Source organism: Xyrauchen texanus, chromosome 4, assembly GCF_025860055.1.
Source record: "Xyrauchen texanus isolate HMW12.3.18 chromosome 4, RBS_HiC_50CHRs, whole genome shotgun sequence".
Taxonomy (NCBI): Eukaryota; Metazoa; Chordata; class Actinopteri; order Cypriniformes; family Catostomidae; genus Xyrauchen; species Xyrauchen texanus.
In genome coordinates, this window is record NC_068279.1 from 55,008,818 (window position 1) to 55,033,741 (window position 24,924).

Sequence of the window (24,924 nt, forward strand, 5' to 3'; positions counted from 1 at the left end):
TTGCACGAAAATACCAAAACTTCATGGCCATGCCAACTGACTTTGCGCTCATGACTTATGGCATAGCACTGCACTTAGTGCTAGAAGGCTTAAAATAGGGCCCTGTAAATACAAAGTTTTTTCCATTTGAATAACATGCACTGATCTGAATAACAAGTTACTTTTATGTTCAAAAACTTCTAGGTTACTATTGTAACCCCCGTTCCCTGATGGGAACAAGACGTTGTATCGATTGTAGTGACACTAGCGGCTTCTTTCGGGAGCCACGGTTACCTCTGATTTTGTGAAAAGGCCAATGACAAATTGGTGAACAGAATTTGCATGTCCCTCCCCTGGACGTACTGGTATAAAAGGAGGGAATCTTGCATCTGTTAGGTTTTATTTTGAGGTGCCGAGAATAAGTTTCGGCAGTTACTGCAGTTTGGTACAGTGTCGTGGCAAGGGGGACACAACGTCTCCTTCCCTTCATCAGGGAACGGGGGTTACAATAGTAACCTAGACATTCCCCATCTGTCAATCACTCAATATTGTGTCGATTGGGGTCCAATTCAATAATGCCACGACACTGAACTGTGTTACGTGAACTGCTGATGCAGGTGCAAAGCAAGCTGTTGCGTGCCAAGGAGCAGGTGCATCAGACTGCACGTAACCTTCCCCAATGCCCCATAATTTTCATAACATAAAGGTAGTTGAGTATGCGGATGCCCACTTCCCTTATTTGATGCCAGATGTATGTTAAAATATGTTTCTGCATGAGCTTCTTGAATGGGAGTTTGTGTAAGGCCCGGTTGAGACCTTGCAGGTCCAAGATTGGCTGCAACCCACCTTCTTTTTTGGGTACAATGAAGTAAAGGCTGTAGAAAGCCCTCCTTCATCTTGGCTGGAGGGACAGGCTCTATAGTTTCCTTGCTTAGAAGGGTTGTGATTTCTGGCTGCAGGGTGTTGTCATTATTGCCGCGCACCGAAGTGAAACGGACACAACTGAAACGGGGCTGGCACCTGGCAAACGGAATCACGTAGCCGAGTTCCGCGCGAGGGGCACTAAGGGGGACGATCACATCCCCCCTCGGTGGGGCTTTGCAGCGGTGGGGAGCAGGTAGTGTTGTGTCGGGAGGTAAAGTTGCGTCCTGAGACATGTGTGCTGAGGGAAGACTCAAAGCACTTACCTTGCTCCGCTTACCCGGCTGGGGGGCGGGTTGGTCCTATGAAGACGTCCTCTAGACTTATCAGAACCGGCCGGCCAGGTTTCTGTGCGTGATGCAGTCGCAGTCGTGGGTCTGTGTCCATGGTGGCGTGACTGTAAGTATTCGGTGACGGGCTGACATGAGAACAGCATGGGCCGGCTAGGTGACCCAAGGAATGAGGAAAATGCTCTTTTATTGAAGATAAAAAGAGGGTGCGAAGCCCGAAGAGGGTGCGGAAAAAGACAATAATAAAAAGCAAGATTCTCCGCCCAGCCCTCTACAGGGGGATGGAGTTGTCTGTTCACCAGTTCCTGCAGCACATCAGGACCAGGATTACCCAAGTGCAGATCTTTCAGTACTTTGGCCTGGTGAACTTGTAGGAGGGCCATAGCATGCAAGGAAGAGGCGGCCTGTCCGGAGGCTTTGTAGGATTTATCCGTCAGGGACGACGTCGTCCTACAGGCCTTGATCTAGCCGTGAGGGTTGAGGGGAGGACAAAGGGTTCCAGTCCAGCCCCACACTCATAGCGAGGCATGTCGGACATCTGTGCATTAGCCTCAGACTGGGCGGGCAGACCCGAAGGCTCTTCAATGCAGCGTCGATGTAATCATCCACCTGGGGAGGTCCGAAGGAGAACTCGGACAGGCCAAACGCTGCCTCGGTGTGATCATGACCCAGACACACGAGGCAATGCCTATGACCATCAGAGGCGGAGAGATATCTGCCGCAACCAGGAACAACACAGAGGCAGAAAGGCTTTTTTTATAAAGACGCGTCTTTAAAAATACGTCCAATGCCAATGTGTACTCTTTTAGAGGAATATGCTCTTTTAGGAAGCACTGTCGAAGGGCCCGGGGGGTAGACTGCACTAGCGTGCAGAGAAGAGAAAGCCGCTGGAAATGCGCCATATAATCCAACAGCAATGCTTCTTGTAGAGGTGAGTGAAAAATAGTTAGTTCAGCTCGCTGATCACACAACAGCTCGCTCTGAAGAAAGAATCTAACTAACAGATGCATGATTTCCTCCTTTAATGCCCGTATGTCTGGGGGAGGGACATGCAAATTCTGTTCGCCAATTTCTAATTGGCCTTTTCTCAAAATCAGAGGTAACTGTGGCTCCCAAAAGAAGCCCCTAGTGTCACTACAATCGACACAATGTCGAATGTCTCGGTTACTGTTATAACCACCGTTCCCTGATGGAGGGAATGAGACGTTGTGTTGATGTAGTGACACTAGGGGGTCGCTCTTGAGAGCCTCGGTTACCTCTTATCTTTGAGAAAAGGCCTATGAGAATTGCCGAACAGAATTTACATGACCCTCCCCCGGACATACTGGGTATAAAAGGAGGGAAGCGTGTGTCTGTTCAGACAGATTTTGAGCTGAGGAGCTGAGAGTAAGGTCCTGGCCCTTTCAGTGGGACTGTGGTGAGTCTGGCTGTGAAACTCCTCTGCTGAGTTCGGAGCCAGTGAGCTAGGGAGGTACGACACCCAGGGTCCATGACTTGTGAACTCGACTGGGGGAGTAGAGTGCACGTCTTCATCTCAAGGGAGGGGAAAGGCACTATGTGCAAGCGATACACCCGGCCAGCTGTTGTCACCGTATTACCGAATTCATGTGTTCGGACCTGTCAAAAGACGGGATGAAACCGGCTCAACCCGGAGATTGTAATATCTCACGAAGGTAATGGGTGTTGCCCAGCCCGCCGCTCTGCAGATGTCTGCTAGAGAGGTGCCATTGGCCAGTGCCCACGAGGATGCCACACTCCTTGTAGAGTGTGCTCGAACATACAAGGGGGCGGGTACGGCCTTGATCTGGTAGGCCAACGCAATGGCGTCCACGATCCAGTGGGCAAGCCACTGTTTGGAGACAGTATTCCCTTTCTGCTGTCCACCATAGCAGACAAAGAGCTGCTCAGAGTGTCTAAATCTCTGCGTGCGATCCAAATAGGTGGGCAAAGCACGCACCGGACACAGCAACACTAAGGCTGGGTCTGCCTCCCCCTAGGGCAGCGCTTGCAGGTTCACAACCTGATTCCTGAATGGGGTCATAGAAACCTGGAGCATGTAGCCTGGTTGGGGTCTCGGGATGATGTGAGAGTCTGCCAGACCGAACTCCAGGCAAGTGTCGCTGACAGAGAGCGTTTGCAGGTCCACAACCCTCTTGCTGGAAGTGAGCGCGATCAGGAGGGCTGTCTTCAAGGAGAGGGCCTTTAGTTCGACTGAATCTAGCGCCTCAAACGGGGCTTCCCGAAGGACAACGGAGAGATCCCATGAGGGGAACAGGCATGGCCTAGGAAGGTTCAGCCTCCAGGTGTGAGTGGCGCCCCAAACCCAGGAACCTATCATCTAGCCGCGAGGGCTGAGTGCTGGAGCCCCAGCCCGACACTCGCGGTGGCCCGGGTAAGCATAGCAGACAGCTCGCCGTCGGCCTCCGTCTGGGCTGGCACACACGTAGGCGCTAGCTCAGATGCTCTCCGATGTAGCTACGAAACTCTCACCCACTTCGGGGGCTGCGAAAGGAACATCAGACTGGCCATAAGGTGAGCCGGTCTCCGAAAGTAGCCCCTAGTGTCACTACAATCGACACTACATCGAGTGAGTGACAGAAGGGGAACCATATTTGCACATTTGTGATGTAATATTAAAATCACATGAGTGCTGATACAAATAAACTTGCATTTACACGTTTTGACGATGAACAGCCTGAGGCACATACAAGAATACTGTCTTTCTGAGTGTAATCCAGGTTGCTTGACGGTCCATAAAATGGTCTGCAGCACATTCATATTGAATATGTCAATATAACAATGTAAACATGAGCTTACAGTGTTTAACAACTCTACCTGCGTGTTTCCTTTTATGTATTTGATATGCTATTAAAATGACACAGTTTCACATATGAATGCAGAAACCGCCCTGGGCCTCAATGCAATGACACTCGACTGTCTGTAGATTGATTGTGTTTATTGAAGTGTTGCAGAAATTGTTCTATAAAAATTATGTCAATAGCTAGAAAGAATAGTGAAAACATGCACAGAAAAGTCTGTTTCTTTTCTTAAGAATATAGGGCATGATTTCATCACGGCCGGTGAAGCTTTTTTACTCAAACTCCCTAGGCGTTGGTGTTTTCCATGGTGTTATGACTAGAAATATACACACGCCTGACAGCTCATGCCAAATCCAGCTAACAGTTTATATCTGAACATCTTCAGTCACACTTCAAAAGGAGGACTTACGTAATGATTTGGGCACTTATTGGCAATAAACTTGGAAGGCTTTAACATTTATATACTATTATTGTATCTTTAAGAGAAAATCTTGACAGGCCGGTCAAGAGGAGTATAGCAGCGACCTTCAGGTTCAAGCACTCAATGTGAGTCTCCTGTGCTCTATATAAATATATTGCACTGTCTGGTTTTATTTGGACCTTTTATTACCAGTTAATAATATATAAGCCAGCATGTTCATAAGGTGGATATTGAGCATTCACCTTGGGGAGTAACCTATTTGTACTCTAGGAGTTTTTTGTTCAGAAATATTTGAAGAGTGGAGTGAAAAATGTCTGTTAGTGCGTGAGCTGCATTATATGGCATCTCCACCACTGTAAAGATAGACAATTCATCATGCAGGTAAATACACACGCTTGCAAATACAGGGTTGGGTTGATTTCAGAGTAAAACAACTGGCTCTCTTTCGATTCATAAATTGGAAATTGAACTAAATTGGCCACATCACACAGGATGTTGAATTTAAATTGAATTGACCCATAGGATGCATAGAGTTTGATTTATTGCATTTGATGTATTTATTTGCCCTGCAGTATGTTGAACTGAATTGACCACACCCCACATGATGTTTAATTTAATTTAAATTCAATTGACCACACCCCACAGTATGTTGAATTAGAACTGAATTTACCACACCACACATGATATTGTGCTGAATTCAGGATGCTAAATTTAAATTGGCCACACCCCATGGAATATTACATTTGAATTTAACTGGCCACACCCCATGGAATGTTACATTTTAATTAAATTGACCACACCCCACCACATGATGTGATATTTGAATTGGCCACACCCCACATGTTTTGAAATTAAATTGGTCACAGGATGCTGAATTTGAATTGGCCAATCTCTACGGGCTGTTGCATTTGAATTGAATGTTGAACTTAAATGACAGAAATAGGATTTTATTAAACTGCCATTCAGTTTTTGTATTGTTAATAATTGCCAAGTTAATTTATTAAAAATAAAAATGACATGTAAATTGTTGAGTTTATAATAACATGTTTGTGGGTTTTATTAACAATATGAAAAAATATTGAATTACATTCCCTTTAATTCTAAGCATGCTTTCACATTTGATCTGATTGCTTGGACCAAATCCGAGTGTTGTTACAGTATTAATCTCTTTGGGTTTACCACCAAAACTTTACATGCACAAAACAACATTTATTTGTCTGCCACGGATGAATTAAATGTACAATGATGTGATAAATGTCAGCGTTTGTTTCCCACGAGCCCGCGGATGCATTGCAAGAGTTGTGAAAAATATGAGCTGCTCTCTAAAGGAGATTATACAATAATAATTGCCACCGGGAGCCTGCAAAGAAGCAGAATTTAGGTTATCACAAGCTGTTCAATTCCACGATTTGGCACAATAGCATTTTTATTAGCAGTGTACACATCTTTCAAATGAACGGAACTTTGACATCATTCGAACCCGGGTGCGCACCAAAAGTGCTAGTGTGAGAGCATCCCATTCCTTACAGTATATTACAATTATGCTACCTTAAAATTCATGAACTGTATTTCAGTTTTAAAGGCATTATCCATTTTGTTCAGAATGCAACACAATAACACAGTGGAAAGTCTGATATAAGATAAATAGTATGTAAGAATATTAAGTTCATTCATAAACCTGCAAACTTTCCCACAATGCATCTTATGGGAGTGGGAAGCGAGTGGAGCTTTCGCCCATGGCGTGTGATTTGAGTCCTGGCGGTGAGATGAAATTGACTGTAACAATAAAGCGTGAGAAGCCCCTCTCCTGCAGAAGACATTGTGGGCTGATGAATAATTTATGAGTGCTTTATTGCAGATTGGCTCAAAGAAAGAAGTTAGCTTCCAAGCTTTATGCAGAGTTTCAATGTAAGGTGGCTTGAGTAAAATGACAACAGACTCTGCATTATATCTGCTGATTAATTACATTTAAAGCTTATGTTGTTCAGGGTCAACTGCCCATGGTGCTTTCGAAAAATCATCTTTTATGTTAATGACTATTTCGGTAAGACTACAATAAGATTGTATTTTTTTCACATTAGCTAGCTACATTAGATAAAACATAAGAACCAACAATTTGAACATCTGCTAATACATTTTTGAAATAAAACATGCAGTTTCATGCAGTATGAACTTACATACATTAGCAATGAACAATTGTATTAATAAATATCAATGAATACTTTAAATAACTGTTAATTGTTAGTTCATGATCGAACCTTTTTGTAAACTATTCCACACAATATTAATATCGCATTAAGTTTTTAGCATAAAACAATAATAGATTCTGTGTGGTCAGAGACCAGAGCAGCTCCGTTATTGAACAGGCAAACAGACATCTGCTGTTTAATTCAAGCAAAATCAATGCAGATAACTTCAAACGTCATTTAGCCCAATTAGTGTGGCCATGGAAGTGAGCAGCAGTGAGTGTGTTGTGGGAATCGATCAGTGGATGGGATTACAACACCTGAACTAATACTTGCTGTCATTGCACTACACTCATTAGTCATCATGATGTGTGGCGTGGACAAACTGTCATCATATATGACAACAGACTGAACTAATTCAGTGTGAATGAGGTTTGGGAGCTGCAGAGGTGATGTATCAAATATTCACAACTCTTAATGATATTCTTGATGGGTTTCTTGCAACCGTTGTGATAATGTTGACGAGCCATTAAGTTTCCTAAAGAATATGTCTTATTTAGACTAGTTTCAGGACCATTCCTTGTCTCACGGGTATGAGTTTTATTGGTGTCACTGATTTGCACTTAAAAATATAGATTTCTTTGAAAAACATACCTTTAACTAGATTTTTACAGCATTTCACCTCTTGCATTCAAAATTTCGAATCTACTTGTCTACAATGACAATGTTCGGTTGAAATAATGAAAAAAAAAGTTCTTTTAGTTATTGCAGAGCAAATACATACTGTGAATATCAAAATAAATATTGCATTTCATTAAAAGGTTGAAAACTATTCAAGTAAATTTGTATTACGATACATCACCCTGCCTGGGTGAAGGGGAAGATTTTCAGTGAATAATCATTTTTTGGATGTTCCTCACACATAGCTACGTATGTCTTCAGAAGCCTAGGACTATAAACTGTAAAAATACAATCTAGGCATATTGTTACGAATGGAGGCAGCGAAGCAGACGAGGAGATGCGGATCCAATCGCAGTTCAACTTTATTAAATAAACAAACAGGCAAAACACAAAACACGGGAACAAAGGAAAAACCCTCAATGGGGAAATAAAACATAAAACTAGAAAACACGGGCAGGGAACACATACCAGGCTAACAACAACATTCAACGAACGACAAGGAGTGAACAAAAAGCAGGGCTTAAATACACCGTGAGTGATGACAGAATGAGACACAGGTGAAAACAATGAACAAAATGGCAGTGATGATGGCAGGTGGATTCTGGGAAGTGTAGTTCTGAACAATGACAAGTGAGACAGTGGAGCTAAACAAGGGACAAAAGTGAAAACTATGGAATGCAAAGGTGACAAAAATGGCAGACAGAGGGCAACAGTGAAACAAGACAAGGAATTCCTAACACATACAGTATACTAGGAACACTCACTAATTCGGGACTGTGGAGGGTGGGGCCGGGTCGTGATTCTACACACCCGGTCCCTTATCAGGAAAATCAAGCCTCCAAGAAGGATAAAGGCCGACTACGGAGGATGGTGCGGGAGAGAGATCGTTTACGGACATGTCCGTCATGTGTGTGTGTTTTTGTGTCTTTTGTTTAAGTTCATCATTCAAATATTATTTATATTGCCAAGCCGGTTCTCACCTCCTCCTTTCCATTGAACTGCTTTACAAGGACTAAATACTGTAAAAGAAAAAAACTATTTTGTGAGGTAACCTAAAAACATGCTTCATGTGGTAACATCTAAATAAACTGGTTTTATTCAATTCAGTAATTTTATTCAATCTGACTAAATCAACCTGACAAGTATTTTTTCTGAGTTATGTTTACTACTTTTCCTTTGTTGGGCACAAGTTATTTGCTACTTTATTTAGCTTTTTTTTAAGCTTTACAGAGCCTGCTCACTGTATGCATTCATTGATGTGAAAAGATCTTATAGAACATTCTGCTAAACATCTTTTGCATTCCACAGAAGATAGGAAGCCATATAGGTTTGGAACTACATGAGAGTAAGCAAAAATTTGGGTGAACTATTTCTTTATAACCAACCTATAATTCAACAGGACAAGCTAAGGAGGCCTCTGTGAGTTACCTGAACTCTCAAAATCATTGTATGATGCTTCCCAAGTCTCTGCCATCCCGATGAGCATATTCTCCATTATCTGTAGGTCAGTCGTTGGACAGTTGCATTGTGGAAACTCGTCAGCACACTGACAGATGCACTGACTGCTGCGGCACACGTATTCACCCTCGCCGTTACACATAATGTAGCTGAGCGCAGACTGGACAAACTTCTCCTGCAGGTACTCTGGAAAAATTACCTGCAAACCTGTGAATGGGAAAGAGTTGATGTTAAATTCCTTACAAAGACCCAAAGACATAATTCATTTCACATCAACAGGTAGAAATTGCTGAAGAAAGCTGATGATACAACTTTCTTTATTTCACATTAAACCATGTATCAGGAGCTCTGGATACAAGCATTATTTGTTTGTGTGTTTGCTGTCATTTATCTGATATGGACCCATGTAGGGGCTTTAAATACTGTAGGCCATTTACAGATTTGCTGCAGTAATTTAGGTCAAAATGCAAAGTTGACAGTGTATCATAATGTCATTGAACAGCGAGTTTGTTGTAAAAGTTTAGCCAGGGGTCCACTTGACTTTGAACTGTCCCCTCTGTAGTCCAGGACTTTACATAATGGAATAAAACGGAGGAGTGATTGATGTATTCTGTCTTGATCGGCTTCGGCTTATTTAGCAGTGCTGTCATCATATCCTCCAGTGTGTGTGTGTGTGTGTGTGTGTATGTTTCTGAATGACAGAATAACATAAAGTGGTAGGCTCTTTGGATTTGGGCCAGTAAGCAACCATGCAAAACACCCTAGTAACCACCTAGCAACACCCTAAAGACCACCCAGAATAGCAACATCTAAGCAACCACTTAGAAAACACAATAGCAACCACCTAGCAATGACTAACTAACTATCCAGAACTCTAGCAAACACATAACACACAAAAACTAATATTATAAACATCTAAATCAGCAACCACATAGAAACATGCAAAAAAAACAGCCAAAAAAATCACCAAGAACACCATAGTAATTAGACAGAAGTCCCGCCCATGGACCCAATCTCAAACACCATTGGTCAAAAAACGGCCTATGACCGATGACGTCATCTTATCAACAAAACTAGCGGACAGATTTCATTTTGGTCTCTCTGTGCCCAGCTTCTAAGCCAGCAGTTTGAAAGAGACATACGAAGGAGTTTCCCTCCTTCTGGACAAAGAAACCAGACTAAGATTAATTTAGCTTTGTTCCAGTCTAGTCGAATACGTATTACAACTGGTTCATTCATTTTCACTGCAAGACAACAGTGACTTTATTTAGAATAATGGAAAGGCGACAAGCTTCCCTTCTCCCTCGTTTTCTATCAACGTTGACAATTGGCTGCATTTCTCTCCATCTTTATTTCCGACTCAGGCTGGTGTTTTCAAATTCTCCCGCCTGTTTCGTCAGTTCATTTGTGCCTGCTCATTTCACCCCATGTGGCATTAGCTCAGTCACCTGATCTAGCCATCTTTCTTTCCCTCTACATTCAAATAATAATTGGCTCCGCCCTTTATGATATAATCCTCCATTTTTAAACTAGTTTCCATTTTGAATTCAGTTCGCCATTTTGAAAATAGTTCTCCATGTGGAGTTTAATCCGCCATTTTGTATCCTTTGTTAACGAATCTAGACACACATCCACATACAGTACATACATCCATACACTAACAATACTCCACTATTTAGTTAGGACTTCCATGTTATGTTTGTGTTATATTCATATAGTATTGCCGGTGTTCATTGGTGTTTGATTATAATAAATCTTGTTATATTATAATAAGTACTCCTAGTTGTTTGTTTGAATATTGTGTTGAAGCCAGCCTCTGCCATGTCATGAACTCCCCTATTACTTCAATGTATTGTTATTTTGTTGTCATTAGAAGCCAACTGTAATCAGATTACTGTTGGTTTTGTATGTAATAATTTGACTAGTTTCTTCCCTTTTTGTTTATTTTGATTATTAAATCAAAATACTCAACCTTCAGGGTAGATTTTTATGAGACTCGATCAGTCACTTACTATAATTTTTCTCTTGTCAAAGAATAATTGAATACATTATATTATTTAATTTAATTAGTAATTAATAATTAATAATTATTAATTATTAATCATTTCTGATAGTACATTTGATCTAAACAACCAGTAGCACCCTACATATTCCAGGCAGTTTACTGTTGTACTGCACTGTTATGTTGCACTATTGTATATGTTGTACTACATATTTGTCTGAAGAGCAGTCCTGGGACATCCTCAGTGCGGCAATGAAGTGCAGCATCTCGTTCCGCTTTTTCAGGGAACAAGGTTTACAGCTAAGTAACCTGATACGTACCCTGTCAAAGCTACACTTAATGCTGCGCTTGAATCAGCGCTTTGGGAATCAGAATACCCACACTGCCGCACTGTGGGTGCCTGGAACCCTTACGGTTGTGAAGTTTGTGCTCACAAGAACACAAAAATGTCTCAGACATGAGCTTGTGATGTTTACTCAAGGATGTGAGAGACCGGAGTGGCATGAACATCCAAACTATAAAATCTTATGAATGATTTGATGAGTGTGCAGATAGGACCAGCCTGCCGCATTACAAACATGCTGCAGAGGGGCACCCCCCGCCAAAGGGGGCTGGGGGACTCAGAGAGAAGTAGATGGGACATTGCACTGTCTGCTGGGAGGCGAAGAGGTCTACCTCTGCTTCGTAAAATCTTATCCAGATTTGTTTCACTACCTTGGGGTGGAGTTTCCATTCTGTCTGGACAGTAAATCCGCTCCCACATTGAGGCATCCAGGGATATATACTGCTCTGAATGACAGGAGCTTGCCCTGGGCTCAAAGGAAAATTTGCCGTGCTAGTCTGTTTAATTTAATAATTACAAATGCAGATACCCTGGAGCCACAATGGAGTCAGTGCTGCATCCATATACTTTATGTATGTGCAAGGTGATAAGGGTAGGCCGAATGGAAGAAACCGATATTGATAAGCTTCGCCCCCGAAAGCAAACCTCAGGAACTTCCTGTGTTGTGGCAGTATTTCTATATGAAATTATGCGTCCAGGAGATTGGTCGTAACAAACAAATTGCGATGTTGAATTTGTGACATGATCGTCTTGACAGTTAGAATCTTGAACTTGAGTGCCTTGACTCAGTGGTTCAAGCCTCGAAGATCTAAAATCGGACGCAATCCCCCATCCTTCTTGGGAACCAGGAAGTATCTGCTGTAGTACCCTGACTCTCTCTCTAGAAGCGGAACATGTCCAATGGCCCCTCTGACCAGAGGATATTGCAGCTCTTGTGACAGTAAATGTGCTTGTTCCGGTTTCACGGTAGTGGGAAAAACGCTGTTGAAACGCGGAGGACAGCAAACTAATTTAATTCTGTAGTCTTTTTTACTGTCTTTAGGACCCACATAGAAATACTCGTCGGCAGCTTTCAAGCTGCCAGGTTCTCTGAAATGGGTACCAATTTTTGGTCTCTTCACTGATGATGCCGAACTAGGCAAGAGATAGCCCACAAGCGTCTCTTCTACCTGAGGCATCATCGTATACCCCCGTGCCTTAGCACCCGTGATAGTCAAATATGTCGACGTCGAATGTACAAAGTATAAGGTTTCCTCCATGAACAAGTTAACTCATCATAGAGGTTGGCAACTCAAAGTCCGCAGACCCAAGAAATTGATCTATCCCCTCGTGAACTGAAGAGGTGCCCCATCCTGCTTCGAGAACATGCAAGGGACCAGCTGGACTTGGAGAGAGAGCGAGTGATAGGGACGGACCCAGATCTTCAATGCTCACACTGGCCTCGCTCAAACACAAGTGCAGCGTGCTCTTCCCCCAAACAAACAAAGCAAAACTGGTGTGTGTCCGATTCAGCCATAGGACATAAGCATGGAAACACACACCGTTTGCTTTGTTGATCGCTCATTATTATAATTTTTTTTGGTTTGTTTTTGTCTTTCCCACACAGAATGACAGAAAAAGAGAAGATTTCTGCACACTTCCTAATAAATCTAACTCCTATCAGAAGAAAAAAAGAGAGAGCTTGAGAAGCACAAACACATCACAGATTGGTCTGAAGACAAAAGACCTGACGTTGCACATGTGGCACATGGTGACACCCCTGGTACTGGCGCATTCTGATTACGTCACCAACAGAGGATATAACAGTTCTTGTCAATTTCTTTGACGTGTTGCACACATATTCACAGCTGGTCACTCCTAAAAACATTCCCAAAGGGCTGATTCAAGTGCAGCATTAAGTGTAGCTTTTGACAGGGAACACCTAGCAATGACCTACCAAATAAATAAAACTCATGCTGTGAACCATTCAAAACACCTATATCAGCAACCACATGCTAAAAACCACCCAGAACACCATAGCAACCACATAGCAACATACTAGCAATCAGCCAGAACACCACAATATCTACCTAGCAATGACTAACAAACTATCCAGAACCCAAGCAACTGAATAGAAAAATACTAAAAACCATTCTGAACATATACCTCAGCAACCGCATAGCAACACACTAGATTCCATCTAGCAATGACCGATCAATCACACAGAACTCTAACAACCAAAAAGCAACATGCTGGAAACCATTCAGAACACCTACATCAGCAACAGCATTGCAACATGTTAAAAACCATCCAGAACACCATAGCAACCACCTAGCAATCAGCCAGAACACCCCAAAATCTACTTAGCAATGACCAACCAGCCATCCAGAACTCTAGCAAGTACATAGCAACACAATAGAAAACATTCTAAACATCTACTTCAGCAACCGAATAGCAACATGATAAAAAAAACAAGAACACCAAAGAAACTACCTAGAAACACCATAGCAACTGCCTAGAAACATCCTAGAAACCATCAAACAACAACCTATTAATCACACAGAACTCTAACAACTGCATAGCAACATACTGAAAATCATTCAGAACACCTACATATGTATCCAGATAACAACATGCTAAGATCCACCCAGAACACCATAGCAACTGCCTAGCAACAACAAACCAACCCAAACACCTAACCACTTCACACCTTGACTTGGGCCAGTACGTAACCACCCAGAACACTATTATATTGTAGTTTTAAGCGTCACTCGCATGGCTTTGAGGAAATGCAAAACTCTGGTTTATGCAATTGTCATTAACAGGAAGTGTATGAGGATGGAGGGGTCACAAAGATTTTCAGCATTTCAAGTCAATATGACAGACATGAGGAATTATCAGAGTGTTATACACTGAACATATTTGAGTGTTATACACTGAACATATCAGACTCTCTGTGCCTGTCTCTGTCTCCATCAGTCTGTCAGTTGTCCCATGAGACAGTCTTCATTTAGTTTGGTGTATTTTGCTCTTACGGCTTTAATGTAATTTGTGGAGAATCCAGATGGTAAGTTCATGGATGGGTGCAGCGCAACGACAGTGGTGTTACCAGCAGCCCCGAGTTCAAAGTAGCACACAAAGTAATTTGACTATGTCATTTTCTATTTCTTTCTTTTGATTTTGCAGTGAAATTAGTAGATAATATAAATGTTATACATTCATTTAAATAAAATGACATGTATATAAGGTTCTCCTCTCTAAATCAAGTCTCTGTTTAACAGTAATTTCCTTCATTTTCACACATACTAAAGATGCTGCTAAAATCTTGTAAACACTGTCATGTGATGTGCAGATTACAGAGTCTTACTTTACTGAAATGATGTGAAAAACACTCCACTGAGAAGACAACTATAGCGTGTGATGAGCAATCAGGGATAAACATACTAATAAGAGGCAGGGCTCTGGATGCTGAGTGAGAGATCTCCTCCACTGATGTACAGTGTCTTAGGGGTTTTATCATGCCAGTAGCACCCACAACCACCACCATCAAACATGAAAGACTGATGACAAAGACTGAAGCAGTTAAAACTGCAAATAAAACATGCGAGAATCTTTCTGTTCAGTCGTGGATGTCCTCCTGTGAAAGTATAGCATTTCTGGGCTGTTCAGCCTGTGGCTAACCACATAAATTGCAGTTTATATAATTGCATATCATACATCATTCAACAGTATGAAGCATTTGGGTTAATGTTATTAAAGTCAGTCTGACACTGTCTGCCCTGGATTTAATCGTAAGAGGTAATGAACAGTCATTTGTGTCACATTTGCAAATGAAATATAATTGTAGTTCCATTCTCAGATGCTCTCATGAGCACTGCCTGAGAGATTGCAGTCTTGATCTTGTGGGGGTCTGGTATTGGTCTGTAGTTTTGGAGTCTGGTATTGGTCTGAGTCTTAGAGGGTCTGGGTTTGGTCTGGTTTTTGGCTTCGGTATAGGTCTGAGTCTTAGTGGGTCTGGTATTGGTTTTGGTCTGTGTCTAGAGGGTGTGTTATTGGTTTTAGTCTTAGAGGTTCTGGTATTGGTCTGTTTTTTGGGGTGTGTGGTATTAGTCTAATTCTTAGAGGGTCTGGTATAGGTATGGGTCTTGGAGGGTGTGGTATTGGTGTGAGTCTTAGGGGGTCTAGTATTGGTTTGTGTCTTAGAGGTTCTGGCATTGGTTTGGTATTAGTGTAGGTCTGAGTCTTAGGGGGTCTGGAACTGGTAATGGTCTGTTTTTTTGTAGTCTGGTATATGTCTGGGGCTGAGTCTTATGGGGTCTGGGATGGGTAATGGTCTAGGTCTTGGAGTGTTTGGTATTGGTCTGTGTATTTTGGGCTCTTGGATTGGACTGGGTTTTTTGGGATCTGGTATTTGTCTGGTTCTTAGATGATCAGTGTATTTTGGGGTTTGGGATTGAACTGGGTCGTGGAGGGTCTGGTATTGGTCTGTGACTTATAGAGTCTGGTATTGTTCTAAGTTTTTTGGGGTGTGGTATTGGTATTGGTTTGACTCTTAGGATGTCTGGTAATGGTATTGGTAGTTTTGGGGTCTGATATTGGTATAGGTCTAATGAGGTCTGGTATTGCTCTGGGTCTGTTTTTTGGGATCTGATATTGGTCTGAGTCTTAGAGATTCTGGTATTGGTCTGGGTCTCAGAGGGTCTGATATTGGTCTGGGTAGTTTGGGATCTGGTCTTAGTGGTCTGATATTGATCTGGGTCTTAAATGGTCTGTTATTGGCCTAAGTCTGAGGGTATCTGTATTGGCCTGGGCTTTTGGGGGTCTAGAACTGGTCTGGGTCTTGGAGGGTCTTGTGTTGGTCTGTGTTTTAGGGGGTCTGGTGTTATTCTGGGTATTTTGGAGTCTAATGTTGGAATCTGGGTCTTGGAGGGTATTAGGGGTCTGATATTGGTCTTGGTCTGGGGTTTTTATGGGTTTTGTATTTGTCTGTGTCTGATATTAGTCTAGAACTAAAGAGGTCTGATATTGGTCTGGCTATTGGAGGGTCTTGTTTTGGTCTGGTTCTGGATGGATCTGGTATTTCTTCTTAAGTCTTTAACTATTTACCAGCTAAAATGTTCTGTGCCCTTTCAAGAGGGGAGAATCAGGTTTTCTAAATGCAAAACTGTGTCTATGGGACCTGTCTTTGACCGTTTAGCATGGAGACTGCTATTTTTATGTATCCTGTGTAGAACGGGCCTGATTCCAGCGTTCAGGCTCTTGACAACGGTACGTGTCATGGTGTCTCGCTACATCTCTCATAAGCAAGGATTTCATTAAAGCATTGTGTGCTCCCAAATTCACAAAATAATTATTACCTAATTCAATGATGGACTGAGAGACATTACTTGAATAAGGTGTTAAATTATGGCTCAGTTGCTGGTACACTCACATAAAAAAGAAGACCTTTTAAACTATATGAATTACTGCAGTTCCCTCGCCAGTGTAATCGCACTCAGTGGATACATTTAAAGGGGTATAGCTATATAACACCTGCTTGCACTTTTGAAGTCTTAAAACACACGTATGTCTCAAGGAAGGGCACAGAATCAAGGCACCAATGGTAACGTCAGTGGTCAAACCAGCCTACAAATCAATAATGGAGATCGGGTTGGCAGCAATGTATCTTTGTTCTCAAAGAATGACAAGATATGTGGGAATTTCACCAGAGGCATGAATGAATGCATTTACATGTACATTTACTCCCTGCTAAGCAAACCAGCTTGAACCAGATTGTGCAGGTTTGCTGGTCTTAGCTAGTCTCCCAGCCTGGTCTGGCTGATCTGTCGAATGGTTTTAGAGGAATTTTGGGAACTTTTCAGCTGGCTGGGAGACCAATTTAAACCAGTTATTTTTTAGCAAGGCAATGAAAAATAACAATAAAATCTAAATAATAATCAAATAAATTTGGCGGCTGTAATCAGGGTAATCGAGGGATAAAGGTGGACTGTGGAGGGTGGTGTAAGAGAGAGAGAGATCGAGAGAGTTAGCTGACCTTCATGTGTGTGTTTGTGTCTTATGTTTAAGTTTTCACTTGCTGGTCAAAATGCCATTGACAGATACGTTAGAGGCTAGTCATACAAGTTTGATATAATCCATAAAAGCAATTTCTAAGTCAACACATTATATTAACTACATTTATTATTTACAATACTGAATTAAATAAGATCAATAAAACATCTGCTGATGCCTCAATCGTTTTAAAAAGATCTGCTGATCTCACTATTTTGGATGAAATACTGTTTTGCAATGGCATCTTTAGAATGAAATCCAACGCATAAAGACATCTGGCAGTAAAAAAAATAAACAAGTCCATACAGCATCATTCTTCAGAGGCGGCCAGACAATCAAAAAATTAAGTCATGACTCTAAAGATCCAAAATGACACACAAAGCCAGGGGTGTTCAGGAATACTGCTGTCTAAAGGGTAAAGCAGAAATCGCAGTGACCTAAATTGCAGGTTGGAGCATGTGGGCGAGCTGTCAACGTGCTGAAACACTGAAAATTAGACACAGTTCTCTGTGATTACACTGATCTCTGGTCAGTTCTAACCACAGGTTACTCACTGATCTGCTTGCTATTATAGGCAGATTACAAGATCAAAAGTTCAAGCTTGTTGAATAGGTAAATAAATATGCAAACTGGAGATTCAACTATTATTTGATTGCAGTAGAGTTTGGCACATTTCTCGAATACGCAAAAACTGCATAGCACACACAAATATTGGGTAAATAGTCTATTTTTAATTAAATTGAACATTGTTATCCATATGTTTTAGAAATAGATTACATATACTGTACATACTGTATATTTTGTAGAGAATGACTTGACACTTTTATTTATTGATTTATTTATTTGTCTGGATTTGTTACGTTTAAAAAAATAATTGACTTTAATGCGATGGAATTCTTGAAAATGAAAATGTTGGCATAAGGAGGAATAATCTTTTAAGATGACTATTTCTTAACAAAAAAGTGTGAAGCAATCCTGTATTAAGATATTCTTAATAACAAATAAATAATAATAATAATACAATTTGTATCACCAAATCAAAGTCATATTGACATTTCTATTAAATGACACATTTGGTTCATGTCAAATGGAACAACACTATAAATTAGGGCTGTCGATTTAACGCATTAATTCCAGGGGCGTGTCTAGGGGGAGGCTGGGGGAGGCAGTGCCTCCCCTAGGATAAGCTCTGCCTCCCCTGAGAATTTGAGAAATAATCTGTCCATCTGTTGTTTTGAGTGTAGCCCCGAATGTATTTTGAATAGTTGACTGACAAATATGAAACCGGACAATAGCCTATGTAAACCCCCGAAATCATAAGTTGCCTTATTTCATTGTATTTTGGCTTTGCACATACTGCATACAGCCTGTAAAAATAGACATAGGCATAATCTAGCCTATAGAATAAGTTCCTTTGCTGTCGGTAGCCTATGGGCGACTCCGTTTCTTCCTCTCTGTTGAATATGCAGCAGGTAGAGGAGGAGCTTGCACAGTCGTTGACATCAACTAACGTTACTTAGTGGCGAGTTAACCGCAATTAGCAGGAAAGACAGCAAAAATGAAGCAAATGAGGCTTTGGGGATTTTTCCGAAAGAAGTCAGTGGGTAAGAATTTACATTTGTTTTTGTCCTTAAAGTCTTAAGATCATCATCTAGCTGGCTTTCACCCACAGTATGCTAAACCTCAAGAGTTGTAGGCTCTAACCTCCTTGTTTAGGTTGACATAGCTTGGTAGCTCCGAGTTAACGCAGTCGCCTCTCATACCGGAGACCGCGGTTCGAGCCCCGTTCGGAGTGTATTTTTCTTGTTTATCAGGTGTTGTTTTCTCTAAGGATAACCAATAAGCATTAACATAAAATGTATATGTGACTTGTTTTGTGGTATTAGTTTGTAGGAAATATACACTTTGAGGGTAGCAAAGATGTGCCAGAATCAGGCATGGAAACTGGCAATTAATCAGTCACTTTACTTTAGAGAAAGTTAAACGTGAAACATTGTTTATCTCAATGATCCTAATGAAAGGATTTTGACAGATGAACATGGAGAATTATATACAGTTCGATGCCATGGTGTGTCAATGAACTTAGACTAAAGTCATTCATGTATTGCTTTAACTTGGGATCTTATACATTATTTTGACTATTTATGTCAAAAAATACAAATAATTTATATTCAATATTTTTTTACCTCACTTTACTCACTATAATATAACTCTTTTGTGATGACTTTATGTTAATGTACATGACAATTCAAGAATCATGATAGATCTAAGGGCAATCCCACTGATCTGCTCTTCCCAATACATTTTCTTCAGTGGTATTGGTCTACAATTTGACACATGTAGCACTTGATGAATTAGTTGTTTGAAGCTGATTTGCAATAAGTTATGTGCTGTATCTGTTCTTTTGCATCACAGATGATTCAGGGAGGAGAGAGGATGTTGAGGATAGTACTAGAGTGGAAGGTTTAGGAACTGTAGAAACAGGCCCAGCCAGAGCAAAACTCAAAGAATACCTGCTCACCAGCTTTGGACTACAGGGAAGTGGTTGCTAGTGTGAAAATAAAATTGTCTGTGCTAAGCCCCGGATGTCCTTCAATGCTGGAAATGCCTCTGCGTTTGACACAACAAAAATCCAGTTTAAGCTCTATAGTCTAATAGGGGCCCTGTGCCTATCTCTGGGTTCCTGGCTTAGAAAAAGATATGCACTAAAACAGATTGTGTGTAGTATAGCTTAATTTTGCGCCGATTTTTTCAATTGTTTATGTTGCCCCCTCAAACAAGGCAAATGCTCCCCCCAAACATGATATCCTGGTAACCCCTCTGGTTAATTCAGTGTGATTCATTTTTATTAAAAATAATGCATTAAAAGAATGAACGAAATTAATCGGAATGCCCCCGGACCGTAATAAGGAAGATTCCTGAGAAATGCAAGCTTGTAGTACCACCTGTTTACTCCAGAGTGCAGTAAGTGAAATGTCAGCGGTATGAGCAATACACAGTTTATACAGTGAACAAAACAACCTTCAGCAGACACACAACACAAACATGCGTTACGTTTTTGCATTCAAAACATTTGATGGAACGCAAATTCAAACTAAGAGATCTCAAGATGTGTTCTAAGTATTAAACTATATTTAACTTGACACAATTACCTAATATTATGTTTATGACTCAACGCATCCGAGACGCTACACAAGCATGTCTGACGCAGGTGTAAATTGACGGGTCCTTAAACAAGCCCTCATAATAAATCTCAACTGATTGACAAATTCACTTGTGTAATGGATTGTTGTGAACTGTGTGACAATGATTGACTTATGATAAATAATATGGTAATAAACAATACATTGTATTCTAAAGCTGATTTTATTATAAAGCTGATTTTTGTATTGTCTTATTAATGATTAACTACTCTGCTACAAGAATGTAATGCATTTTAATTATCTGAATTTTTTTTATTTTATATATATATATATAAATTATATTTAAAGATAACTATGTATAATTATTTCATAATTATATATATTGAATTATTGTTATATGAGGGACAAATATTTGTATATGCGATTAATTGTGATTAATTCGGGACACAAATTAATTCGATTAAAAAATTTTAATTGAGAGCCCTACTAAAACAATTTTTTTTGCCTTGAAAGATTGGTTTGAAATGAATGATTAAGTTGTGTACACTCAGTGTTATTTATTTGAATACATTTCACTTGATGGTTACACCACTTGACATTTGTAAAGTCATTCAATTATTATTATTATTTAAATGTTATTCAAAAAATTATTCAACCAACATGAACACAAATATTATATATGAAATAGAAATATGTGTTTTAAATAAAATGTTTTTAAATATTTCTAATTTGTATCATTCCTGATTCCATTCCTTATTTTTCAATGACTCTTATAACACTTCTCTCGATTCGTTCTCCAGTTTATAGCAATAGAGGGATTATCATGAAGGATACACATGATAGTGCTTTAAAATGAGCTAAAATGAGGCTTCTTAAAAAGCAGCATAATTGTGCAGCCTACTTTGAGACCAAAAGCTCCACTATAAAAAATATATAAAGAATAAATCAATGATTTTAATATATCCATATCACTTTTCGCAATGACAAAGTAAAAAACAAAGACCACTAAAATGTCACCATGCTGAAAGATTTTATAAGCTCTGAAATCAATATCCAGACATAAAATGATTGGTGCACTTACTGAAAAGTCACCAAAACTATTTACTACTTTTCACCATATGGCAACATTACAAAATCAGAGAATTCACATTCGCTGTTGTGTTGTAATTAAATGCGGCCATGTCGAAAGGCCAGCTGTCACAAACATCAGAGAACTAAAACTGAATCAATATAAAACAAAACATACTGGAATTGCTTTGGAGGATGAGAGAATATTTACTGTCAGAGAGGGGCTCCACAAAGCTGAAACCAGCTGATTTATTGGCCCCACTAGTCTAAATAGAAACCGGCTCTTGATTGACCTCCTCCGATTGAGTGTGACCTCAGGGTCACCGAGAGAGGGTTTCATCAGCATGCCCAATGAATGGCAATGTGGAAAGGTGAATATGAGGATGCTGGCATCAATCTTTTAAATGATGCACTATAACAGAAGAACAATGCCCGGCGACTGTGCGCTTATAAAGAGAATGATCGCCAACAGCCGTGCCATCTCCTGCGCAGACATCAGTCTTATGTCACTGCAGTTAAACACAATTGCATTGTCCGTCATACTGCACTGATTGTATTTCGATCTGTAGGCCATAAAGAACTGAGTGTGTGCACGGCAAAAAGTCAAAAAGTTTCAAGAAGATCAAAAAAAAAAAAAAACTTCATATAAGATGTACTGTATTATCTGAAAAGCAACCTTAATATCTGTATTATCTTTTTTGTTTGTTTGTTGCAGCATGTGTGTTATCACTTTGAAACCTCTTTTACTCCAAACTCAAGAAGAAAAAAATGAAAAAAGTTTTTTTCCATTGTGAAATTATTTCAATGATCGGTACACACATTTAAACACAATTCTCATTATCGTAATGAAAAAAAAAAGTTGGTCATTATCATATTGTCATTAGCATAGCATAAAAAATGATACACTGTATTATTTAAATCGTATAATACTGTATTTATAGGCTGACATGATAGAAGTTCCCCTTGGCAATGTCTTTAGTTTTCTTAATTAACATCAGCAAAAATTCTTGTACAACAGCATATTTTTATCATAATACAGTGAAAACATGACTGTGTTATGGTAATGACAATTTGTAATGACATCTGGAGGTATTAGCCTAATGTGAATTGAAGTGTCTGGAAATTGTCACAATGCACACAATCTGAATGCCTTCATTTTCTTTATGCAAAATATAATTCAATAATATATTTTAATGTAATATTATAATTTTCATGTGGATTCTGGGTTCAATATGACCAAGACATTTTTCTTGACGGGTTTCATGAGAATCAACCCGTCAAACATTTCACATGCAATGAGGTTAGCCGATTATTTCAATACAGAAATCTTTTAAAACATAAAAAATAAATAAATAATCAAGCGATCAAATAAGTCATAAATAAATAAATAAAATGACAAGATTGGATCTCTGGGAAAAAAACATTAAAGACTAAAAAATGTATAGTTTAATCCAGAAATACTGAGATAATTACAATCCCCAGAATTTGTTGGTACTTTATTTCATTTTATAAGGAAATAGATAAAGAAAGGAAAACATGGGAACTCAGGGAAAAATAAAAGCCTAAAAAAATTATATTTTAACCCCTAAAAACAACCATCCAAATAATCAAATTCCCCTAGAATTTATTGCAAATTTTTCACACTTTATAAATAAATAAATACCATCATTGGACAATATATATATATATATATTATTATACAGTATATTATATAACCTTCCAGAGAAGGTATATAAAATTCCAGAGAATTCATTGGTACAATATTTCATTTTATAAATAAATACATAAATAAATAAATAATATGAAAAATAGACTAGTATGATAGACAAGAACAAACAAAACAGACTAGCATAAATAAAAGCCTAAAATATGAATATTTGAATTCCTAAAAACTGAAATAATCAACCTTCCTAAGAATTTATTAGCACATTATACTTGCCATTTTTCTTCCTAACAAAGAAAGACGGCCATCGACACCCATGTCACGCATTAATCTGCCCACCTCGTAAATCATCTGTCATCCTGTCGTCTTTTCAATCCAAGACACATTTTCCATCCACCATTTATCACTGACAAACTTCATTGCACATATTTCCTAATTGAGTTGTTTTTTTTTTTTATTTGTTTGCCAAATGTTTGCCAATCTTCGAGAGAGAGAGAGAGAGAGAGAGAGAGAGCGAGCATGAATATGAGTTTGTAATCCATCAGGCAGCAGATGAATTGCCTGTGGGGCTATTTAATTTATTTTCACTCCACTTCTTTGAAAACTGTTGGCTCAGGATATTCTAACGTATTCATAAATCTTCCCGGATGGGCTTATGACTCCTGCAAGAACAGAGCGCGTGTGTGTGTGTGTGTGTGTGTGTGTGTGTGTGTGTGTGTGTGTGTGTGTGTAAAGAGAAAAGAAAAACAAGCATCACAAAGCAAGTTTCTTTCCTCTGAATGGTCTTGAATTCATTGCAGTGGCTGGTAAACATGGTCAATGACTCTTAAGAGTCTAGTGTCTATCTGAGAGAAAATACGGCATGAATTAACCGATAAATCACTCGTTTTAAATACAACTGCTTAGAAACGGCCTCTTCTTGCTGTTAATTGGTCCCAAATAAAGCATCTTTATACAAATCAATATCCTGAAGTATTGATGTCACCAGCAGAATTAAAGCATGTGAATTAGAGGTAAACAACAGATAAAAACATGTCCAGGCCATATTTCACCCCCAACACCAGAAGACAAAATTATATATTTTCGGCTTCAATTTTTTAGGCTTCACTGGCAGCACCCACAACAAGTTTAAACTTCAAAAAAGAAAAAGTAATTGCACCATTCACTTTTTTATTATTGTATTATTTTGAAATCAGACGAGAAAGACCAAGAAAGGCAGATATTAACTAATGTCTCAATGTCTCATTACCAGTGCAATACACTTTAATAAACACAATCACAATAATAAACAGCCCCGTGTTGCTTTGATAGATGATATACTTTCATTCATTTACGTGAGAGGAGTGACATCAGACTGCCTATATTGCTGCATTAAGTATTACTTTTCAACATGTTTCTGGGTAAAGCCCAAAAAAAAAAAAAAAAAAAAAAAGGATGGAAATATTTTCATAAAACATGCTATGGACCAAATTATGTTACATTCATCACCGAAAACAGAATTGTGAATTCCAATTGGTTCACCCCCATTCAAAGCCATTTTACCTTGTGATTTGTCTCATCTTCTTTGCATATATTAAACCCCTGCACAATGTTTCATTTACAAAGAACCAAAACTACAACATAAACATCCTCAAACATAAACACTACATCTTTTGTACTGTTACTATTTCCTTCAATTAATGCAAGTCTAGTTTAAATGGACTATTGTTATTAAAATATAATATTTATAATAAAATGTGTCTTTTATCATATTACTGTTGCTGGCATTCCATTAATGCAGTAGCACACTCCATGCTTCGTGTCACAGTTATTTTACAATGGTTAAGGGACATTCTTAGGCGCAATGCAAAGCAATCCTTTACCTCTCTCGGCTTATTGCTTTAATCAAATCTGATAATACAGTTTTGAGAGATATCACAC

The 24,924-nt window shown here is 39.5% G+C and overlaps 1 protein-coding gene across 2 annotated transcripts in view; it reads right to left on the bottom strand.

Moving 5' to 3' along the window:
• The window catches only part of LOC127637470 (BMP/retinoic acid-inducible neural-specific protein 1-like), a 190,324-nt gene that overhangs the window by 14,573 nt on the left and 150,827 nt on the right, over nt 1-24,924 (bottom strand). For both annotated transcript variants that reach the window (XM_052118562.1, XM_052118570.1), the window contains exon 6: nt 8,726-8,962. In XM_052118562.1, coding sequence (XP_051974522.1) covers nt 8,726-8,962 — 237 coding nt within the window. The remainder of the gene's footprint in view (nt 1-8,725; nt 8,963-24,924) is intronic.